This window comes from Pollachius pollachius (genome assembly GCF_949987615.1).
Source record: "Pollachius pollachius genome assembly, chromosome: 3".
Lineage (NCBI taxonomy): Eukaryota > Metazoa > Chordata > Actinopteri > Gadiformes > Gadidae > Pollachius > Pollachius pollachius.
In genome coordinates, this window is record NC_136936.1 from 20,135,968 (window position 1) to 20,159,823 (window position 23,856).

Consider the following 23,856-nt stretch of genomic DNA (forward strand, 5'->3'; position numbering starts at 1 on the left):
CCCCACAAGCAACTGGTTTAAACATTTTATTTAGATTTTACAGAATTCAGCAGTATTTGTTTAAAATAAAACAACTTGCTTTAGTTCCTTCTTTCTGCATTTGTGTTTATTGCTTTGCATTGTAATTATGCATTTATTTTATTATAAATTTTATTGAAAATTACACATATAATTTGGCTGTCTCATAAATCGAATCATTTCAACTCATTCTAAACACCATATGAAAATATAGGTTACAGTTCTGTAAATAACATATAGGATTTGTGGCTACAGTTCACACAAAAGTTCACTCATAGGCTTAAACATAAACTGCTCTGCCCCTTCATATATTATAAATCAGTATGTGCTTCATTTAAAATAAGCTCATTATATAAATTAACCACTGTACACACTCTGAGATAGGCCTACATTGTGACAATAAATAAACCAGAGAACACTGTAAATGGAGCATGGCTTCTTCCTTGACCCTTATTCAGATATAAATAACCTTGACACTGTCCTGCGCGTCCCATGCTCATCACATGAAGGGCCACATCGGACCCCTTTCCACACACACAAACACGCACACACTTTTTGCATCCCTGTCAGTAAAGCATTAGTTACGACCACATTGTCCAATACAATGTCTATTTCTCCTTTTTTTTGTTCTGTGTTCTTAATATACTTTCATCCATAACCCAAACAAACCACAAAGGTGTGTCTCTTTTCATAAGATGCATATTGAGCCAAGCTCCCCTAATTCAGTACAACACATTGTTTATGTGTTGAGAAACCGTTGATGTAGGTGATCAAGTAAGTTTGAGGTGTAGATGGGACGTGGGGAGAGTTGAAGTATGGAAGACAGGTAGCTTCACTTAAAAGTTATGGTTAACCATAACTTATTTTACAAAGTATCCCATATTAAATGATATAGTTTGCATCTTATCATATCTAAATATCTGCCAGACAGTGTGTAAGAAGACATTAATTTTGCATGTTATTTTTTGTTAAGAAGAGGCACTCATAACAATGCTGATCAACCAATGAAATATACTTTTGTGAATTCTGCATATATGTGCTTAATAATGCATATAATACCTGAGGTATGGTGCATAATTCATGGCATGCTGCTATGAGAAGGACTCTTGTTGTGTCTATTTATTAATGTATATTTATAACCGAAAGAAAGCGATAGTTAAAAATAAATAGCCTAGAACCACTGGGAATATTCTTCCAGCGGTAAAAGCCTCAGATTTGGTCCAACACAAGAGACCCCTGCAGGATTGTCGATGTGCACTTCTGTGCGGTTCTCGATGCGGTTTCATGTCTAGAAGGACTCACACACATGCCTAGGAGAGAAACGTCAAGAGAGTGGTTTGATGTGTAAAGCATAGAGCAGTAGTCAGGGTTCAGTATCCACGTTCCCCATCAGAGACATTGACCATGCCTCTGTTAGTCAAATCAGGAGAAAACACAAAGATGCTTTTATTCAAGTTTCTAAAGTGGCTATTGGCATCTTCTCCTTCCATTGGGTGAACTGCTGTGGCTCCCTGGTGTGGGGGGGGAAGAACTTTTCCATAGTTACAGCCGTTGCTCGACATTGGACTTAACGATTGGACACCTGAGTAATGGCTAGCCCTCAGTTGCCGTGGCAACAACAACAAATCTGACAAGGAATCATTTTGAAGAATCAGCAGTATACAGTGAGGGGGTGGAGGGACAGAACCTGAGAGAGGGTCTAGAAAGAGGCCGGCGTCCCCAGGGAACATCCACCAGCCAGCGGGCCTGGAGGAAGGGATGGAGCGGGCGGAGGTCAGTCCTGCAGCAGGCTCTCCCTCCAGTCGAAGCTGTGGTTGGGGCCGTGGGTGATGGGCAGGATGGGGGGGTCCACCAGCTGCCACTGCCCCGCGTCCCCCTGCTCCTCGCAGGCACAGAAGCCCAGGTAAGGGACCTGGGAGGAGGAGGAGGAGGAGGGGGGGGGGGGGGGGGGAAGGGGCGTCACTGGGGACTCAGGAAACCAGCCGAGTCATTTCATAACACGAACAACACAAGGTCCCATAAGGATTCGACACTTCAGAGCTTTGAATGTCATTCATTATAAACGTCTGTTAGCGAATGTAAGGACATCTGCTCTGGTTGGCTCTGCCTGCTCTGACTAGCCCAGAGGCCCTTCTGACATCAGGGCCTGTTCCTCTGTCTTTAACATCACGCACCCAGGCGTATCCTCACTCAGCACCTCTCCATGGGGAGAAGGGATGAGCAAGGGAGTAGGCTTCTCCTCTGACCCTCTCTGCTCTCTACCAGCCGCTTCAGGGAGAAGGACTAGCCCATAGCCACGTGGGCCTACCTTGCGGACCACCTGGATGAAGTCCTGGGGGCTCTGGTGCCCCCGGCCCTGGAGTTGGCGCGTGCATGCGTCCAAGGAGGAGGCGTGGGCCACCAGCAGCACCTTGCTTCCTGGAGACAGAGAACAGGCACTCAAACATGTACTCTTAGTCCACCGCCACACAAACATGCATGCATGCACACATACAGCCACACACAAGCACTCACACACTCAAAGCTAACCATGTCCGCCCTCACCTGTGTTTTGGCAGTCAGATAGGATATCCTTGGTCACCTGGTAGCTACGGCTAATGTAGCTCTCATAGGACTCAGAGACCGTTAGCTTGCTGATGGGAATGAAAGGTCTGCAAAAGGTAAAGGCCACTGGTTAAATTGATTTGAAGCAACGATACTATTCAGAGCTGCTATTGGGACTGTATGGACTGCAGTGTCTGATCATGTCTCACCTGTAGGAAGTGTCCACAGAGAAATGAGCGGAGGCCAGGTCTGCAGGGGGGATCCACGAAGGCAGGGAGTTCCCAGACACCCACTTGGTCCATTCGAACAGCCCTGGCTCCACTCGCACCTTCAGCTTGCCCTCCTGCTGCATGCCTGCATGTAGGACAGAGAGAGACACAGAGAGAGAGACACAGAGAGAGAGACACAGAGACAAAGAAAGAGACAGACACAGAAAAAGAGAGAGACACAGAGACAAAGACATAGACAGAGTCAGAAACAGAGAGAGAGAGAGAGAGAGAGAGTGAGAGAGAGAGAGAGAGAGAGATGAATTAGGGCCAGGAGGGGAGGAGGGGGAGAGACAGGTCTCTCCATCACTGGGCTTTGGGCTGCTGTACCTTTTTTAAAGGCAATGTTACACACCGTACCTTAACATAACTCACATGGCTACTATGGCTGAAGGGTTTGGTAATGAGCAACTCTCACCTTTGAGGATGTTCTGTGCCGTCTGCACGCAGCGCAGCGAGGGAGAGCAGTACACAAAGTCAAGGACCGTGTTCCTCTCCAGCAGAGCTTCACCTGAAGAGAGACACATTCAGTCTCGTCTGCCACTCTGCTGCTGACCACCGGTGAAACGGTCAAAACAAGTCAACACAAGTCAAATCCCATTATTACAAGATCAGAATGTACTGTATGCATACAAACGTCGTACGATTTGGAGTCTACTGTAACGTTGTTACTTAACAGTGACAACCCTAACCCTAAGAGTAAGGGGCCTGTAGGCAGGGTCAGGACCCCTCACTAGCCTGTGGGGACCCTAACACAGTAAGGGGCCTGCATGCAGGGGCAGAGGACTCACCCACTAGCTGTGCCTGTGTGGACCCTAACACAGTGATGGGGGCATCCAAGTCATAGTCCCGCTGTCCCCCGCCCCACAGCGGTAAGCTGGGAGGCATGTTGAGGTTCGAGCGCATGTATCGACCTGCAGCCAGACGTCAGAGTCATGAATGATGCTTTCCACAAGAGTATAGATACCGATTTTTCATTGCATTATTCTAAGATGATGTAAAACAGCCCACAATGCTATTGGTTCATACTGACCTTTGCTATCGGAGCAGAGAGAGAGCCAGTGTTTCCCAAAGACCACGTCCATCCTCTCTCCATGGCGACAGACGAAGAGTGTGCGCTTAGGCGTGCGCGTGTGTCCGCTGCCCCCGGCCATTCTCAGCACCTACAGAGCAAAACTGAACCTCATTCAACTGCCTTTTTCTATTACTCCCATTCTCATTACATTTCCAGCCTTTTACAAGGCATCACTCAAATGTTCAAAACAGAAATAAAGATCCTCTTCACTCTAATAAAGGGGTTCTCCTCCATCATACTCACCTGCATCGGGTGGCAGATGAGGCTGGGGGAGGGCATGTCCCCTGGACTTGTGTTGTCAGGGCGACGGCTGTCCAGCAGCCCATCAAACAAGCCCCGGTCCCGTTCCCTGCTGGTCCTATCAGAGCTGGGCCCACAGCTGAAGAACGAATGGGAACTAGGGCGGGCAAAACAAGCTGTAAATCCTGGGCACACACACAAGCTTTGTCCTACATGCTCAAGAGAGTAGACACTATAGGTATGGCTGATAGGGGGATAGAAGTATCTTAAAACTGGTTGTATAATGAACCCAGTTGTGTTGTATCAATCTGTTTGCATAGATACGTTCCCCCTCGCTCACCCGTGGAACACCCAGGTGTCGGCCTCGTCGGCGCGGCTGACGTAGTTCTCGGGCAGCAGGCCGGTCAACCCGGTGGCCAGGGAGCTGCCCTGCACCCAGCCCTCGCTGGCCCCGCCCTGCTCCAGGGGGGACATGAACACAAAGTCCCCCGGGACCAGCTCCAGCTCATCCTCGTTCTGGGGCACGTAGGGGTACATGACCCGGAGGCTCTGCAGGGCAGGGACACCACAGAGAAATATATATATAATGGTAGAAAGGGTGGCAGCTTGAGCTACCATAAATAGTTTTGTTGTTATTGTAAACTAAAGGCAAAATCCTATTGGTGAAAGCAAAACACCAAGCTTGTTGTTTTCAGTGTTTTTCAGTGTTACACAACTATCATGTGAGGTCATTCAGCCTCAGCGCTGATTATGCTTCCTACTTATGTCTGGTGTACCCCTACTGTCCACAAGCATCTCCATCCCACTGAAAATGGGAACCTGGAAACCTGGCAAGGTAGTTTTGGAGACAGGAAGGTCCTAGTGCCCGGAGGCAACCTTCACCCAGAGCCTGAGGGGCTGTTGGGGAATCGTACTACACCCTTCGAAGGATTAGAATCAATATCTTATATACTCTATGAATGAGATAAGCGTGGGAAAAACACAGACTACTGCGAGACGCTCCTCGGGAAAAGTCATGGATGTTCTGTGCCACCAGTGTGTGGTCATATGCAGGCCTGGGGCAGAGCCAGGGCAGGGTCACCCAGAGAGATTCAGATAGACAGAGCATCGACAGGCTCCGCTCAGGGACAGATTACGCCCCAGGCATCAACAGTCTGTCGTCTTCAGGGCTTTAATAACAAGATATGTGAAAGGCACATGCATGACAGGGTCTGATATAAAGTGGGAGAACGCTTGGTTAAGTTGCACTGATAAGTTGAGGATGATACACAACATGATGGAGGCTGGTGGGTGGTGAAGCCATGTTTGGCCATCGTTTGAAAAACAACCCTGGTTTGGAGCTCATGGGAGAAACCACAGAGCGATGCATAAAAATAGTTTGCAGAATCAAAAAAAAGCCAACCGATATTCAAGTCATCCTCTCCTTGTGTTCACTTTGTTTTAAGTCTTGATGCCAAGTGAACCAACACTAATATAAATAGAGACGGCCTGCTTCTATCTGACTGAAGCCACCGCTCCAACAGACCTTCTGTTTAGGGGTTTAATGGAAGCCCAACCAGGCTTAAGATACACTCTGGGGGGACACTGCCATATGTCAAATATACTGCAGTTTCCGCGCGCGGGCTCAACCTCTAGTTGTAATTAAACCAATAGCTATAATGTGGATACCCCAGTCGATAATGTAACTCATTTCTGAGCACATAATCTAATAACATTTTGCCTATAATGTTACAACATATAACATTTTGGTTCACCTATTACGTAATGAAGCAAGCATAATCATTTTCTCCTTACGTTAGGAAGCAAGCATAATCATTTTCTACTTATAAGCCGTTTTCACACATTTTTTTCAGTTCACCACGAATGATTCTTAAAAGCAGTGCAAGCATTTAAATATGTTTTAACCATTTAGAGAACAAAAGGCAACAGGCTGATTATCATTTCGGGAGGCTCAAGGAGAAGAGTAATATTAAGTTTGAGCAACAAAGCGCAAAGACATTTCGGGAGGCTGAAGGAGAAGTGTAATATTACATTTTAGCAACAAAGTGTAGTCATGTGGTGGACTCTATAGACATAATTCACCATACTGTGTTATTGACATGTTTTCGTTGTGTTATAGGGACGCTGTCTCCTTAAGAGATCGCGTGTCTTTCTTGTTGATATGCCGGTCGGCACGCTGTTTGAATTTAACGTTTTTTATATGATAAATTGAACGACCTGCCGTTACATTGTCGACATGAGAAATTGTCTCCTCACTTATTGTATCGCAATTTCTACAGTCTGTAGACAGAACGTCTTACCTGGGAGAGTTTGTCGACGGCGGGAACGTTAAAACAGACGGTAGGGGGGAGGTGGGGATATCAATATTGCAAGACATTGCGGGATACGGCCAGTGCTCAGTGGCCAAGCCTGGTATTGCAGCTGTTTAAGCGGGCTGTGGACGGGTCCCTCGATTGAAGGGGCCCAGAAGCAGATATCTCCGTTCACTCCAATACAAGTGGGGAACAGGAATGTGTCTCCGCAACAAATGTCTGGATATTAATCAAAGGTTCATAATTATCTTTATGCCATGTACTAATAAAATGTAAGTTTTCTCTTTTCAAAACGCCACCTCAAGAGTTTTATTAGCCGTTTTATGTTATTATTTCTTGCTGGAGAAGGAGGGGTGGGTGGCTGAAAGGAGTCGTAGTGAAGCAAATGTTGAGGGCCTAGTGCACGGCTCCGTTAACTTCTCGTGTTCGAGGTTTTCCTTTCACTTAACATGAATGACGTTGATGGTTTTTAGGCACTGTGGTGACTTTTTATCACTTAAAGTGTTTTAGTGATAAAGGGATTTTTAGACTGCTACAGCTGCTGCTCAATGACTCTCACGTTCCCCTGCTTGCAATCATTGCGATTCACCGTTTATTGATCCATTTATTCAAAAGATCCAAAGACAAAGAACGGTTGCTTTACGGTATCATTTTTATAATATTGTTAATAGTCTAATAAGCATGGCTAGGCTCCCATGATGCGGAAGCAAATATTTCCTTGATGTTGCCCTGCGCCATTGAGCAGTTTTCATTGGAATGAATGGGCACCATTTTTTAATCCACTGTCCTTTCTTTAATAGGTCCATGATTGAACCCCATGTTATTCACCGGCCGCCATCACTTTCGGGGAAATGAATGGGAGTCAATGGAGGCTGAGGGACGAACGTCCTCCCTGAAGTAATTGTCAATAGGCGATAGGGGGTGCTAATGTCCCTTTACCAAGGGAAACAAACATTACATATACAAAGTCATTAAAGTAGCCATATTTAAGGGCATTAATTAGTAGTCTGGGCAATCTACATTTTTTATTCGCAACAATGTTAAGGAGGATCTTCCTCCCTCTCCTCACTGGAGAAGCTTCCACTGATATATCTATATATCCATATCTCTATATCGCTCTATATATATATATATATGAGGTTGTGACGAGTGTAGGAATTGTAGAGGAAGACAAATGTGTTTCACCATATGCTACTACTAAAACCCAATGATATGTGTTTTACTATATACAACTACTGAGACCCAATAATAACCTCCACTATTTCTTCTAAGCAGGAGTGTAGGAATGAGTTTAACATTGGGGGGGACACATATCGGAAACCTGACAGATCCGTTCATGGTTTGAACAGAAATATGTCATAAATTAACTACACTGAAAAAATTCACAAATATATTTTATTCTACTTAAAAGATAAATTTGTAAATGTAAAGGAAAACACATTTTGAATGGCAGTAATGAACTGATAAATATCAAATCAATTATTTAATTGCACGCTCAATCATCCAGTTTTTTAGAATAAGAAGCGGTGACAAGACGCTGTGTTGCGCTTTCAAAATAAAATAAAATACTTTTCTCCCCCCGGTATAATTTTTAGGTGGGACAAATGTGCCTGTCTCCAATATTGGAGGGGACATGTCCCCTCCGTCCCCCCCGGTTCGTACGCCCTTGCTTCTAAGTATGGTAAAAATGCTCTTAAAGGTTTAAATGTGTGTATTATTACTCTGTTATGGTACCTCGTGGTTGGCGAAACGAATGTCCCTGGAGAAGAGCACAGCCAGCCAATCACAGCCCAGCTTGACCTCGATGCCGCGGGCCAGCTTCTCCAGGGTGGCCAGGTGCTGGCTGGGGAACTGGTAGGCCAGCGTCACGTGGAGCTGCTTCCTGTGGGGCTCCACCTGCACCTCTACAGGAGGAGACATGTCAGTGCTACTGCCCCAAAGAAACCAGGAGGAGGGATGAGAGTCAGGGAGGAGCGTTTGTGTATTTGTGGTCGGGCCGGTTCACGGTCTCCTCAATGAACTCCAGGAGCCCAGCAACGCAGGAAGGGTTGGTAGCAGTGGTGTCATTGGTCAGTGGTTCATGGTCTCAGCGCAGGAAAGGTTGGTAGCAACGGTGTCATTGGTCAGTGGTTCATGGTCTCAGCGCAGGAAGGGTTGGTAGCAGTGGTGTCATTGGTCAGTGGTTCATGGTCTCAGCGCAGGAAGGGTTGGTAGCAGTGGTGTCATTTGTCAGTGGTTCATGGTCTCAGCGCAGGAAGGGTTGGTAGCAGTAGTGTCATTTGTCAGTGGTTCATGGTGAATGGTTTGTCACTATGGGGGACAGTGCCCTGTTTGAAACTGCCACAGCGTTTCTCATGTGAGCATTGTCAAAATAAGTTTTGATTAGCCTAGGTTGGGGTACATTTAATTTTATTAACCCTAACCTTCTTTGTCTATAGTTAGTATATATCACTACAAGGTGTTACCTGTCTATAGTTAGCATACATCACTATAAGGCGTTACCTGTCTATAGTAAATATATATCACTTTAAGGTAAAACCTTTCTATAGTTAGTATATATCACTGTAAGGTGTTACCTGTCTATAGTTAGTATATATATATCTCTATAAGGTGTTACCTTTCTATAGTTAGTATATATCACTATAAGGTGTTACCTGTCTATTATTAGTATATATCACTATAAGGTGTTACCTGTCTATAGTTAGTAGGGGTGTAACGATACACGTATTTGTACCGAACCGTCATGGCACAGGCACTTCTGGGTGGTTACAGAGGTGGGCCGCGGTCTGTTAATGTTGCGTACATAGCGTTAATATGGCGAATGTAAAGGCTTGTTTTGCGACGCGAAATTTAAAAATTGAAGTCGGAGTTCCCCCCGGACCGTTAAGCCAAAGAATACTACTCGAACTCCGTAACTACGGAGACCCCTCGAGCATTCGCAGTTCTCCGTCAGGAAGTCGGATATGCAATGCAATTCGTCGCCCGATCGATCTTATATGTTGACTAATAACCATTTAAGTAGCTTTGTAAATAAACTTCCAAAGCTTTTCAAATCTTATTTGGTGTTTTATTGGTCCTTTATGTGCAAAGTAAACAATGTACAAAGTAAATAAGGTGCAAAGTCAAACCGGAGAAGTGATTCCGGAAATGATTTTGTGAGAGGACCAATCACAGCCCTTGCCGTCTCCGTTGCGTCGACGGATAGTTAAAAATATTTGAATGTGCACGTAAGCTACGGAGAGGGTCTCCGACAGTCTCTCCGGCTACGGAGAGGGCTCTCCGTCTCTACGTACAGCACTTTAACATGCACATGCATTTGAAAAGGAACCAACCAGGTGTTATTATCACCGTTGCTGTGAAAAAATAACGAGCTGTGCAAACCCAGCTCACGACACTATTTCAACAACCCCTGTCTGGGAATTCAGAAATGCGCCATAACCAAGTATATTGGTGTTTTCATTGCTGCTGATCTACAGCTATTCTCCGTTGTTAACAAATTCTTTTTTTTCTTTTTTTAAAAATTCCCCTTAACTATGAACCGTACCGTCCTGTACCATACCGTGACTTCAAAACCGAGGTACGTACCGAACCGTGACTTTTGTGTACCGTTACATCCCTAATAGTTAGTAAATATCACTATAAGGTGTTACCGGTCTATGGTTAGTATATATCACAATGAGGTGTAACCTGTCTCACTATAAGGTGTTACCGGACTTTAGTTAGTATATATCACTATAAGGCGTTACCAGTCTATAGTTAGTATACATCACTATAAGGCGTTACCTGCTCTAGTTTAGTATATATCACTATAAGGGGTTACCTGTCTGTATCATTATAAGGTGTTACCTGTCTGTAGTTAGTATATATCACTATAAGGTGTTACCTGTCTATAGTTAGCATAGATCACTAAAAGGTGTTACCTGTCTATAGTTAGCATAGATCACTAAAAGGTGTTACCTGTCTATAGTTAGCATAGATCACTATAAGGTGTTACCTGTCTATAGTTAGCATAGATCACTATAAGGTGTTACCTGTCTATAGTTAGTATACATCACTATAAGGTGTTACCTGTCTATAGTTAGTATACATCACTATAAGGTGTTACCTGTCTATAGTTAGTATACATCACTATAAGGTGTTACCTGTATATATTTAGTTAGTTACCTGCTTTGCGGGCCGCCTCGGTGGCGAAGTCGGCAGCGAACAGCTTGAGCACGTCGGCCACCTGCTCCTCCACGAAGAGGCCGATGAAGTTGGAGGAGGTGTAGAGGTCCAGGGGCAGCGGGCTGGGGAAGCGGCCCCTCCACTGGGCCACGGTGCCCCGGAGGGCCCCGCACAGGGCCTCCACGTTCTGGTCAGCACACTGAGGGGGGGGCAGTCAAAGTACCGTCCACGTTAAATCAATGGTAGCAGTAGGACTGTACCCGCCTCACTAGACCACTAGGGGGTGGCAGTAGGACTGTACCCTCCTCACTAGACCACTAGGGGGTGGCAGTAGGACTGTACCCTCCTCACTAGACCACAAGGGGGTGGCAGTAGGACTGTACCCTCCTCACTAGACCACTAGGGGGTGGCAGTAGGACTGTACCCGCCTCACTAGACCACTAGGGGGTGGCAGTAGGACTGTACCCGCCTCACTAGACCACTAGGGGGTGGCAGTAGGACTGTACCCGCCTCACTAGACCACTAGGGGGTGGCAGTAGGACTGTACCCGCCTCACTAGACCACTAGGGGGTGGCAGTAGGACTGTACCCTCCTCACTAGACCACTAGGGGGTGGCAGTAGGACTGTACCCGCCTCACTAGACCACTAGGGGGTAGCAGTAGGACTGTACCCGCCTCACTAGACCACTAGGGGGTAGCAGTAGGACTGTACCCTCCTCACTAGACCACTAGGGGGTGGCAGTAGGACTGTACCCGCCTCACTAGACCACTAGGGGGTGGCAGTAGGACTGTACCCGCCTCACTAGACCACTAGGGGGTAGCAGTAGGACTGTACCCTCCTCACTAGACCACTAGGGGGTAGCAGGTTTATTCCAGAGGAACTCAATACACAGAGCTTGGTGTGTAGAGTCCTCCAGAGAGACTCCTCCAGAGGCTCCTCCAGAGAGGCTCCTCCAGAGACTCCTCCAGAGAGGCTCCTCCAGAGAGGCTCCTCAAGAGAGACTCCTCCAGAGAGACTCCTCCAGAGACTCCTCCAGAGAGGCTCCTCCAGAGAGGCTCCTCCAGAGAGACTCCTCCAGAGAGACTCCTCAAGAGAGGCTCCTCCAGAGAGACTCCTCCAGAGAGAATCCTCCAGAGAGGCTCCTCCAGAGAGACTCCTCCAGAGAGACTCCTCCAGAGACTCCTCCAGAGAGGCTCCTCCAGAGGCTCCTCCAGAGAGGCTCCTCCAGAGAGACTCCTCCAGAGAGGCTCCTCCAGAGGCTCCTCCAGAGAGGCTCCTCCAGAGAGGCTCCTCCAGAGGCTCCTCCAGAGGCTCCTCCAGAGAGGCTCCTTCAGAGAGGCTCCTCCAGAGAGGCTCCTCCAGAGGCTCCTCCAGAGAGGCTCCTCCAGAGATGCTCCTCCAGAGAGGGTCCTCCAGAGAGACTCCTCCAGAGAGGCTCACCATGAAGAACTGGCACAGGGTGATGTGGGGGAAGATGTTGTGGGCCTTGTTCTTGCCACAGTTGACGCGGCTCTGCTGCCAGAAGTGGGAGAGCTGGTTCTGTAGCGGTCCGCTGGGCCGCAGGTAGAGCACATACTCCCTGGGTAGGGGGTCGTCCAGGAACGGGTCGTCCACGTGGGAAAACAGCCTGTACAGTCACAGCAGGCCAACACATTACAACACATGTGGAAACTACGACACCATTACATCAACAAGATATCGTGACGTTGTCTACCTCTGACTCCTACTGTTGGTGAACCCTCTACTAACCGACTGACTGCCTGTTGGGGTACCCTCTTCTAACCGACTGACTGCATGTTGGGGAATCCTCTTCTGACCGACTACTATAACAATAATAATGTTAAATAAGTAAGTTAATGAGGTGGCTAATTGTCATTTACACAACAGGAAGTTTGATAAGAATACATGGTGAGACTGTTACAATTTCACAGATTGTGTGATACTACTTCTGTACAGCAGAGAGCAGCACAGACACATTTACAGTGTGACTGTTGACCCTGGCATGATGCATGTACTGTATGTGTGATGGCTTGAACATACCAGTCGCAGGCTGCTTGTATGTTTCGGCCTCCAGTAGAAACCAAAGCTTTCAGACTGTGAGAGAGAGGGAGAGAGAGAATTGATTAATTGAAAATCATCTTGATGGTCAAAAAGAGGAAATTCCAAGGTGCGACCCCATGACTTAGGTGCCTTGAAATGAGATTGAGAGATGTTGAATGAAAGCAACATGTTTTACAGAACTACAAGTAGCACAGAGATGGATCTGTTAACATTTCAGAACTGCAGGAAGTGTTCCTGAGTTCATGCTTTGCCACACATTTCACTTCTTCCAGACTAAAGCAACAGTGAGCAACACGAGACCAAGTAGGTTTTTATAGACACGGGAAGTCCGCCAAGTGTTTCCATTGCACCTAATAAACGGGAATATCAACATTCATATTTAGTGATACAGCAGACCTAGTATACAAGCCCCTGCTTTTTCACCTATACAAACAAATAAATATATCAGATGAGGAGGCCATAAACACACTGATATATATATATATATATATATATATATATATATATATATATATATATATATATATGATGAGGCCCCTATACATACTGATTATTAGAATTATTTACAGCTCCTAGTTATTCTGCTTCTTTCATTTTCTCTAACAAGTGTTTACTCGATAGGGTACAATGCAATGGGAGAAAAAGAAAAGCAGAAAAACGAGGAGCTGTAAATAATTGAAACCCTAGCAGCCCCCTCCTCCCCTTCAGTAACTGCAGCAGATCTTAGCATGCGGATGTGGAAGAGCCAACATGTGACGGGGAGGACAGGAAAGCCTTGTCCAGGACAGGGCTGTATGTATGGCTGCTAGAGGGAACGCTTCCTTCATGTCTGTGGTGGTTTCCCCTGCTGCTGTTTCACTTTGCCTGTTTATCCCATTGCTTCCTGTTGACCTAGTGCTTTGTTTAGCTTAAACACCATTACGCACATGCGCCCAGATGTCAAACCTTCTGATTGAGTCTTTTTACTGTAGCCCTTTGTCCTGTTGGATAGAGGTCAGTGTCACTCCCTGGCCTAGCGCAGAGTACTTCTTATGTTTCTCTCATCTCTCCCCACTATTCCCCTACTGAGACCTTGCCCTTTCCAGGTGGAAGCCATTGGAGGAACTTTAAGCCTGTAGCTGTGACGGTAGACAGGAACAGGCTTGACCTGACCTGCCTTTGAGCAAGGTCCTTGCACCGCTCCTGATGATGAAAGGCTTTTGCTGTAACGACTGATTTTGGCCAAGCCAGGAATATGATTAGCATTGATTCCTGATTGCGGGGAGGGGGGGTGAAGTTGCACATGGGAGATGATGATTCTATCCCAGGGCAACAACCATAGCAAGAGCATAATAATAACAAATAAAGAGATAGAAAAGGCCTGATTGATATTTCCTCTGTGTGGAGGGAATGATCTCAACAACAATCACCTGCCCTCCATGTCCTCGCTCACTCAATGAAGGGTTAGGGTTAGTGTTGAGGCGAGTAAGGCCACATCCACTTTAAAAAAGCAAGACTCTGACGCCCACACTACTCCAGCCTGAGCCTTCTGGAAACGCTGAGCCCTGTCCTGTCAGCAGTGCACCTTATTGGGTCAGTCAGTCCTGACGCAGCTTCCCTGCTCTGTCATGGCCCCATGATGTATGCCCACCGTACGCATCGTGCACCTGAAAGGTCAAGGGATGTGTACTGAAAGGTGTGTACAGACAGAGATTATTTTTCAAAACGGTGCTGAATTGCTCGTCTTGAGTGAGATTGTTTTAGTGTGAATAAAGCACGAACCCAAAAATCACTTATTTCAGTTCAAACCCGTTCTGTTTGGATGACAAACGTTTCTACGTTATTTTTACGTATGAATCTGTATGTGGAATACGAGGGAAGGGTTCCTTCAGCTCAAACACTTTTCCGGAGGGGTAGTTCTGTATGGTCTGTGTACCTTTCCTGGAAGGAGATGAAGAACGTTTTGGCAGACCTCCTTGCTCTTGCTCCTATGAAACACAATTTGTTGGGCTTTCTAAAACCTTTACTACTTTTCTTCACTATTCTTTTTTTAAATCTGGTGGTTGAAAGTTTCCTGCTCAAACAAGGCTTAGTAACCCTACAACTATTCACTATTTCAGTCATTACTAATTTAGTAGACATTTCTATCCAACAAACGACAGACAGTAACTCATTTCTAGATGTGTGTACTCATAGATACGGGGGACACTGCGGTCGTTGGGGTTTGACCCCAGAACCTTTTGATCGGGAGTGAACCCCCCAAATGATGGACGACAATCCTGCCCCCACCAAAAGTAGCCAATGAATTACAATCACTTACGACCCCATCATACGCCTCACACACTATCAGATGATGCATTGGATAGCTCATGGCTGTCTCTGTGTTATATGATGCATTGGATAGTTCATGGCTGTCTCTGTGTTAGATTATGCCTAGCCGTGCAGACTGAACTTCTCATAAGGGTTATGTGTCACCAGGATGTGCTGCCACCCTTAAAGGTGAGTAATGCTTCAAAAGGGCTTTGCTTCTCTCTGCTCACTCTGTCTCTCTGTGGTGGCTTTGTGGTCAGTGGCTGTGAGTGTGTGGGCGTAAGCTGCCAGCATCGCTGTTTACACACACACTTACACACGTGTTTAAGGCTTGTGGGCTCAGAAGAACGATGAGTGAGGGACATCAGTGTGGTAAGCTCTAAGGTGCAGGCGTGTTCTTAAAGCATTGTGGGTAGCAGAAACAGGTGCAGGGTATTTCCTCAGAGCAGTCGGTAATGTGCCCATGTGATTCATGTGGTGTGTGGGCTATTAACACATTCATATCAGCATGAGGATGCAGGAGTGCAGATGGGTACCTGGGTTGAGGCAGCAGAGCTGCTCTAGCGTGAGTAAAACCAAGTGAGCCAAACATGTGTGTGTGTGTGTGTGTGGGCGTGTGTGTGTGTGTGTGTGTGTGTGTGTGTGTGTGTGTGTGTGTGTGTGTGTGTGTGTGATGCTGGCAGCTGCACGCCCACACACACCAGGTGACCACAAAGCCACCACAGAGAGACAGAGAATGTGCAGAGAGGAGCAAAGCATTTTTGAAGCATTATGCACCTCTTCGGCAGCACATCCTGGTGACACATAGCCCTTCTGAGGAGTTCAGTGACGTGTGTGTGAGGAGGACGTGACTTCTTGTTTCCTCCCGTAAATAACGGAGATAGTGCATAGCATGTTGTATGTAAATAACGGAGACAGATAGTCCATGGTGACCATATGGTTTTCTTACTAACAAAGAACTGCTTATCCCAAACACTGAATAAGTAAACATTAGAATTAGCATTAGGAATAATAAACAAGTGTTTCTGAGAAGAGCATATCTGTTCTTCATCGGAGAAAAGCAAATGGTACTGGTCAATCGATGATGACACCAAAGTGGTTCGTGAGGAGACCCCCCCAAGCCCCCGACTGTGTGCAGCTTTTCAAATCGTATGAATAAAAGGGTTACCTCATGAGACAGACATCTGCAGCCATTTACCTGTGGGACAAGCAGCTAACAAGATGAGCCGCTGTGAGGCTGAATCCCCAGGTCTGTCCATCTCCTTGCTCACCACTTTTTAACAGAAGTGGATTCTTGCTCCTCAGAGTTGCATAATATTTAAACCAAAATAGTGGATAGCATAAAAAAATTGTGAGTCAGTGTAAAAAAAATGGAAATGATCATCAGAAACCGATGTGACATAAAGGCCTTTACGAAAGGTCAAGAAAGAAGAATGAGTCAGTTTATTACACAGGTGCTGACGTCTGGCACTGGGCTGACAGCACTTCTGCAAACGTGGCCTGATCTGTCCACCATGGCTGTCAAAGTGCTCAGCACGCGTTCAGAACACCAAGCGGACTCAAATGAGCAGAAATTAACAGAAAAGTCTTATCATGATAAAACTAGAACCTGTAGCCATTCTGACTGTTGCTAGCCTCTGACTAACTTTGAAGTTTGACAGATGTGGGGATGTTCTGAGCCACTCCCTGTTTTACTCCAGGTATACCCCCAGCCACCACTGAAGCAACACATGCAAAAACGTGTTGTTGAACGTTGTGTCGCCAACGGAAGCACTCGTCAGGAAATGTCCTCTGATCCTCCAGCAGCAGATCAGCTGACCCCAGACCCCCCCCCCCCACAGCCCCTAGGCCTCATGCATCCTCCTACATCCTGTTTACCAACTTGACCACACACTGCGAACGCTCACTCACACACACAAGAGAAGCCCTAAACAGCCCTCCAACACACACATTGGTCGTCTGTTTACGGTGCGCTGCAACAAACACGCTGGTCGTCTGTTTAAGGTGAGCTGCAACAAACACGCTGGTCGTCTGTTTACGGTGCGCTGCAACAAACACGCTGGTCGTCTGTTTAAGGTGAGCTGCAACACCGCTTCACACACTCTGGTCGTCTGTTTACGGTGAGCTGAAACACGGCTCCATTCTCACCTGATGGGATAACTTGTCCCAGACGAACACAACGCTGCGTATAGATTACATTAACAAATTAGTGTCGGAAGCAAACATGGATGTAGGTAACAGCAGTGGAGATACCAGTGGGCCAAGCTCAAGGACAAGGTTTTGTACAAACGTGGTCTTCAGAACCAAATGAGATTGTTTACCGCGTGTTGTTCCGAACGCTCAACATGTTAGAGAGGAGCAATGAGAGGAGAGTCAGCCTCCGTCAGCCTCTCAAAGGGAACAGCTCTCCCCTTCTTCCATCACCACGACCTCCATCAGACAGTCTTCATCCCATAGCCTGCATCAGAGTCTTCATCACAGTCTTTATCAGACACAGCCCTCATCAGACAGTCTTCATCAGACATCCTTCATCAGACAGCTTTCATCAGACAGCTTTCATCAGACAGTCTTCATCAGACAGCCTTCATCAGACAGCCCTCATCAGATAGTCTTCATCAGACAGCCCTCATCAGACAGCCCTCATCAGATAGTCTTCATCAGACAGCCCTCATCAGACAGCCCTCATCAGATAGTCTTCATCAGACAGCCCTCATCAGACAGCCCTCATCAGATATTCTTCATCAGACAGCCCTCATCAGACAGCCCTCATCAGATAGTCTTCATCAGACAGCCCTCATCAGACAGCCCTCATCAGATAGTCTTCATCAGACAGCCCTCATCAGATAGTCTTCATCAGACAGCCCTCATCAGTTAGTCTTCATCAGACAGCCTTCATCAGACAGCCCTCATCAGATAGTCTTCATCAGACAGCCCTCATCAGTTAGTCTTCATCAGACAGCCTTCATCAGACAGCCCTCATCAGATAGTCTTCATCAGACAGCCCTCATCAGATAGTCTTAATCAGACGCAGCCCTCATCAGATAGTCTTCATCAGACAGCCCTCATCAGATAGTCTTAATCAGACGCAGCCCTCATCAGATAGTCTGCATCAGACACATCCCTCATCAGACAGCCCTCATCAGTTAGTCTTCATCAGACAGCCTTCGTCAGACATCCTTCATCAGACAGCCCTCATCAGACAGCCCTCATCAGTTAGTCTTAATCAGACGCAGCCCTCATCAGACAGTCTTTATCAGACATCCTTTATCAGACACCCTTCATCAGACTTCATAAGAAAGTCTTCATCAGACACAGCCCTCAGCAGACAGCCTTCATCAGACACAGGCCTAATCAGACGCAGCCCTCATCATACAGTCTTCATCAGACGCAGCCCTCATCATACAGTCTTCATCAGACAGCCTTCATCAGACAGCATTCAGACAGTCTTCAGACAGCCTTCATCAGACAGTCTTCATCAGACAGTCTTCATCAGACACAGCCGTCAGCAGACAGCCCTTGTCAGACAGTCTTCATCACTGTCTTCATCAGACAGCCTTCATCAGGCAGCCTCCATCAGACACAGTGCTTATCAGACAGTCTTCATCAGACACACAACCCCGGCCACTGTCCCTCACGGCTGCATGAACCTTGTATGTACCTTAATAATTCTTGAAGCTTTTAGGGTATATCTTTGTTTAATGCACTAACTTAAAGTACTTACAAAAGAGACTGCTTATAATGTAGAGCTAAAGCTGGCTGTAGATCGCTAAATAAAATAATGAACAGCTAAAGCTTGTTGTTGTTGTAGATTCATGTGGTGTTTGTGTTGATGTTGGTGTTTGTTGCCTTTCATAACCTCTTCTCTTCCCCAACAAACAACCGAGTGTTCCTCCCGTCCTCTCGCTCGCTCGTTAGCTCTAATTGATGGGCGGCAGACAAAAGTAACAGATACCAGATGACTGTACAGTGTTCCCTCACACACTGATCCCCTCCAACCAAACAGAAACCAGCACAAACACAGACATTGCGACAGACAGACAGGCCTACAGAGAGGCAGGCATACAGACAGACAGACATACAGGCATAAAGACAGATAGAAATTTTAAATACAACGCAAATATCTGTGATGAGGAAAGTCTTTCCTTGTTTTGTAAAAGGGCCATTAGTATTTCATGTTGCATGAGATCGTCAGATGTAGATTGTTTACTGCTGATATTGCTATTTGTGTCTTTATGTATGTTGTTTAGGCAAAATCACCAAAACATTAAGTTGTTTCAACAGCAATAATAGGTCAAGTGTGCTAAAGGACATTAATGTATTAATTCATCTCTATATTTCATACAGGAATAATTCATTTACATAGGAAGTGTTATATTGTAGACTACTGAGTCAGATGGAAAATTATCATCTATAAATGAATCCTACTTTATGAAGTTGTTGATGTAGTAGGTTATTTGAAATCTAGGCCACCATATTACAAATGTTCCACTTCACCTCCACGTCCAGATTAGCTCTCATTTCCCAAAGGAGCAGAGCAATGAATGATCTGATGAATTCATGGCTTGCATCAGTAAAATATACAGAGGCAGTAATGTAGTGTGTCTGCTCAATGGTTATTAAGGACAAAAATCATGAATATTTAGTTCAACGTCACTATGGGTTACATAACTCAGCTGTAAACTCTTTCATCCACCCAAATATTTCAGATCTTCGGATTACGAACTCCTCACGTGTGTTCAGTGTGTAGCAGGGTACAATGTCAGAGCAGATAATTAAGAAGCTACAGAAATGGGTCAGCTTTGGTGATTAGTTTAGAAATGGTTCAGCTGATATGTCTCTTGCTAGGGTGAAATCAACCACATCTTTCCTCTAGAAGTCCCTTCATCAGGGGCAGAAATGCTTGCGTTGGGCAGATGGAGTTGGCCATGGGTCCAAGGCAGTGGTACCCTGCGGTGTCCCAGAGCAGAGTGTGTGTGAGACAGAAGCTACAAGGACACTGGCTCTTGGATCCAGTTCAGTCCCCCATCCTGGCAAACATACTATAAACCCAGATGGCTTATGCACCGCACACACGCATCCACGTACGCTCACCAACACGCATAGAAACACAGGATCCTCAAGTACATATCCAACAAAACAACATACAAACAATTAAACAAAGGAACCTCTGCCATACACTCCACATGCACATACCTACACACACAATGTCAAACACACCCACAGGCACGCACACGTCCACCCACACACACACAAACACACGCGTGCGCACACACGAACAGCATTAAATTGGGCGTGAGATTAAGACCCAGATATAATCCACTTTGCTTCCTGATCCTTTCAATCCAATACCATCCTCACTAAATAAACCCTGTGTGCCCACACAGGACTGATCTGGGCTACCTACATGCATGCATTTTTGGCTTTGAACCCCTTTTGGTTTGTAATTGTATACAACCCAGAAGGCCCCAAACCCTGTTCTGACAGTGATGTGAAAACTGATGAAACATGAATGTAAAAAGAGCTATTTGTGAAGAAGGTTAACGATGCATAGGAACCAGTAATAAATTGTACGAGGAACAATTGATAACTCTCTACTACGTTTGTAGAAGCCCATACAAACCGGCCACAGTGACCACAGGCGGCCGCTCCATACAAAGGAGACTCCAACCCACGGGGATTGCGTCGCCCTCCAATGAAGGTGGCCCCCGTAGCCAGACAGGGGGGGCCCTCCGGTGAAGGAGGGCCCCACGGACGCAACTCTAGTTTCAGGAAGCATAGACTAGGAACATTTTGCGAACTTGGATTTGTGTGTGGGCGCACACGTGAGCCTCTGTGTAAAGTGAAGAGGAGGAGGATGGCAGGCTGGACTCCTGGCCAGTCTAATGCAGCACCATACCCATGAGGTGAGGGGGCGGGGCTCTGAGCACCGAAGGGCCCCAAGATCCACATTTAACCCATTTGTGCCGGCTGCTGCGCGGCGCAACATTGTATCTACTAGATACAATGTTGAGCCGCTCAACATCGCACAAATGGGTTAAAACACGCTCAGGACAAGGACCCAGGGACACTACTCAATAATTCATCTGATACTACAAAACCCCCACGTGTATGCGTGTGTGTGTATGTGTGTGTGTATGTGTGCATGTGAGTGTGTGCGAGTGCGCACGCTTTGGATATAAAAAAACATTAAAGTAGAAGAGCTTCAAGAAGAAAAAAGAAGCCTCTCTTTGTTTCTCTACATGGAACATCGCCATCTTCATCTCGCTGAGATAAGGTTTTTTCTCCTTAACCATCAAACCAAAGTCCTCCTGAGTGTCCAGAGATGTTTGAATCAAACCCGTTTTGGTCGTCCTATAGTAAGACTGAACAGTGAGCTAACACCCAAGACAATCAGGCTAACACTGACGATAATTGGAGCTGGGGGAGCATGGCCCTGCTTCTCTCTCTCTCTCTCTTTTAGTCTCTATCCAAACGAGCCGCTATTCTCCCACAACAAGAGGAGCAGTAGACGGGAGGAGGAGGTCAGGGTGTCTGGGCTGATGAAGGCTATCTGACACAACGAGAATGGGTTTACAGTGTGAGCTCAGCACAACAACATCATGCCAGTCACAGCTCCCACAATAACCACCGTGGATGGAGAGGCCAACATGTGCATCTAGAGATCGACACAATTGTGTCGATCGTTAATAACATTATGAATAGAGATGGAGTGTTACTAACACTATAAATAGAGATAGAGAGTTACTCACATTATGAATAGAGATAGAGGGTTACTAACATTATAAATATAGAAAGAAGGTCACTTACATTATGAATAGAGATAGAGGGTTACTAACATTATAAATAGAGATAGATGGTTACTAACATTATGAATAGAGATAGAGGGTTAATAACAATATGAATAGAGAGATAGAAGGTTACTTACATTATGAATAGAGATAGAGGGTTACTAACATTATGAATAGAGATAGAGGGTTAGTAACGTTATGAATAGAGAGGTATAGGGTTACTAACATTCTGAATAGAGAGATAGGGGGTTACTAACATTATGAATAGAGATATAGGGTTACTTACATTAATAGAGAGATAGAGAGATACTCACATTATGAATAGAGATAGAGGGTTGCTAGTATTATGAATAGATAGTGTTACTAATATAAACTACATTGTATAAGATGTTATGTGACCCAGAGGCCCCAGACCAATGTAGACCTGTCCTACTATGTGGTACTAACACACACCTCACTAAAAAATAATATTTCTCTACCTCCTGTTTTATTTGAATATTTTAAGAATCCCATTCATTTCCTATGGGAAATTGCTTTTTGCTCAATAGCTTCCGGGTTATGGGACCCAGAGGCCCCAAACCAATGTAGACCTGTCCTACTATGTGGTAATAACAACACACACCTCACTAAAAATTAATATTTTGCACCTCCTATTTTATTTGATTTTTTTAAAAATCACAATCATTTCCTATGGAAAACGGCTTTTTGCTCAATAGCTTCCAAGTTATGGGACCCAGAGGCCCCAGACCAATGTAGACCTGCCCTACTATGTGGTACTAACAACACACACCTCACTAAAAAATAATATTTTGCACCTCCTACTTTATTTAAATATTTTAAGGATCCCATTCATTTCCTATGGAAAACGGCTTTTTGCTCAATAGCTTCCGAGTTATGGGACCCAGAGGTCCCAGACCAATGTAGACCTGTCCTACTATGTGGTACTAACAACACACACCTCACTAAAAATTAATATTTTGCACCTCCTATTTTATTTGAATTTTTTAAGAATCCCATTCGTTTCCTATGGGAAATTGCTTTTTGCTCAATAGCTTCCGAGTTATGGGACCCAGAGGTCCCAGACCAATGTAGACCTGTCCATGGTAGGACAGGTCTACATTGGTTTGAGGCCTCTGGGTCCCATAACTTGGAAGCTATCGATCAAAAAGCAATTTCCCATAGGAAATGAATGGCCGAATATCTGTTGAATATCTGTCGAATATCCAACATCAAACTAACTTCACCACGGTGTCATGGTGTGGCTTTAAATGAGAAGGTACAGGCTACTTATAGCGGCAGGCGGGAGCCTAATTCAACAAACCACAGCATTTTGCTTCAGGCAAAAAGAACAACCTTTGCCTTTTTCTACGAGATCAAATGAAGCGGTGCAGATGAACGACAGACAGACAGAAGCGGTGGAGATGAACGCCAGACAGGCAGAAGCTCTGAGGATGAACGACAGACAGAAGCGGTGGAGTTGAGCGACAGAGAGAAGCGACGGAGATGAACACAGAAGCGGTGGAGATGAACAAGCGGTGGAGATGAGTGTCAGACAGAAGCGGTGGCGATGAGCGACAGACAGAAGCGGTGGCGATGAGCGACAGACAGAAGCGGTGGCGATGAGCGCTTGAAGGTTCAAGCGTTGCACGCGAGGGACAGTAGATAGGAGCGCCCCGCTGGACTTCATCTCAGCCCATTCATCTCATCTCATCTCATCCCAGTTCCACTGCCTTTTGTTTGAATGCTTGAACAAATGACTTCATTGGACCAAATTACATGGAGAATAATATAAAACATATTGGCCAACTCACGCCCTTGGTCGTGGGAAGCCCATGGATAAAAGGACGTCCAGACTGGATCCACACTTCACAGTGCCAGGACGGGTTTGCCGGAGTCTCCGCGGGAGGATCTTGGAGTACATGTCCTCTCGAGCGGCCATGATGCTCCGCTCCACGGGACTCCGCTGTGCGTCCAGATAACAGTGCGCACGCAGCTGAGGCTGCAGAGCTAGTAGGGCAGCGGTGCACGAGCCAATGTAGGCCCTTGGAATCCGCCCCCTTGTGGGAAGCGTCTAATGACTGATGCCTACTAGGTATGGC

General features: G+C 46.0%; 1 protein-coding gene across 1 annotated transcript; it reads right to left on the bottom strand.

Annotated features, from left to right (window-relative positions):
- Positions 1–95: 95 nt before the first annotated feature.
- LOC307073736 (ubiquitin-associated and SH3 domain-containing protein B-like) lies at positions 96–23,719 on the bottom strand. Its single transcript, XM_079733695.1, has 14 exons — positions 23,569–23,719; positions 12,660–12,713; positions 12,060–12,246; positions 10,620–10,818; positions 8,190–8,359; positions 4,484–4,692; positions 4,147–4,300; positions 3,862–3,991; positions 3,620–3,742; positions 3,247–3,339; positions 2,772–2,916; positions 2,563–2,669; positions 2,327–2,436; positions 96–1,930 (listed from the first exon to the last, which is right to left on the bottom strand). The coding sequence occupies exons 1-14, from the start codon at positions 23,694–23,696 to the stop codon at positions 1,793–1,795; spliced, it is 1,947 nt and encodes a 648-aa protein (XP_079589821.1). The 5' UTR covers positions 23,697–23,719; the 3' UTR covers positions 96–1,792.
- Positions 23,720–23,856: the final 137 nt, after the last annotated feature.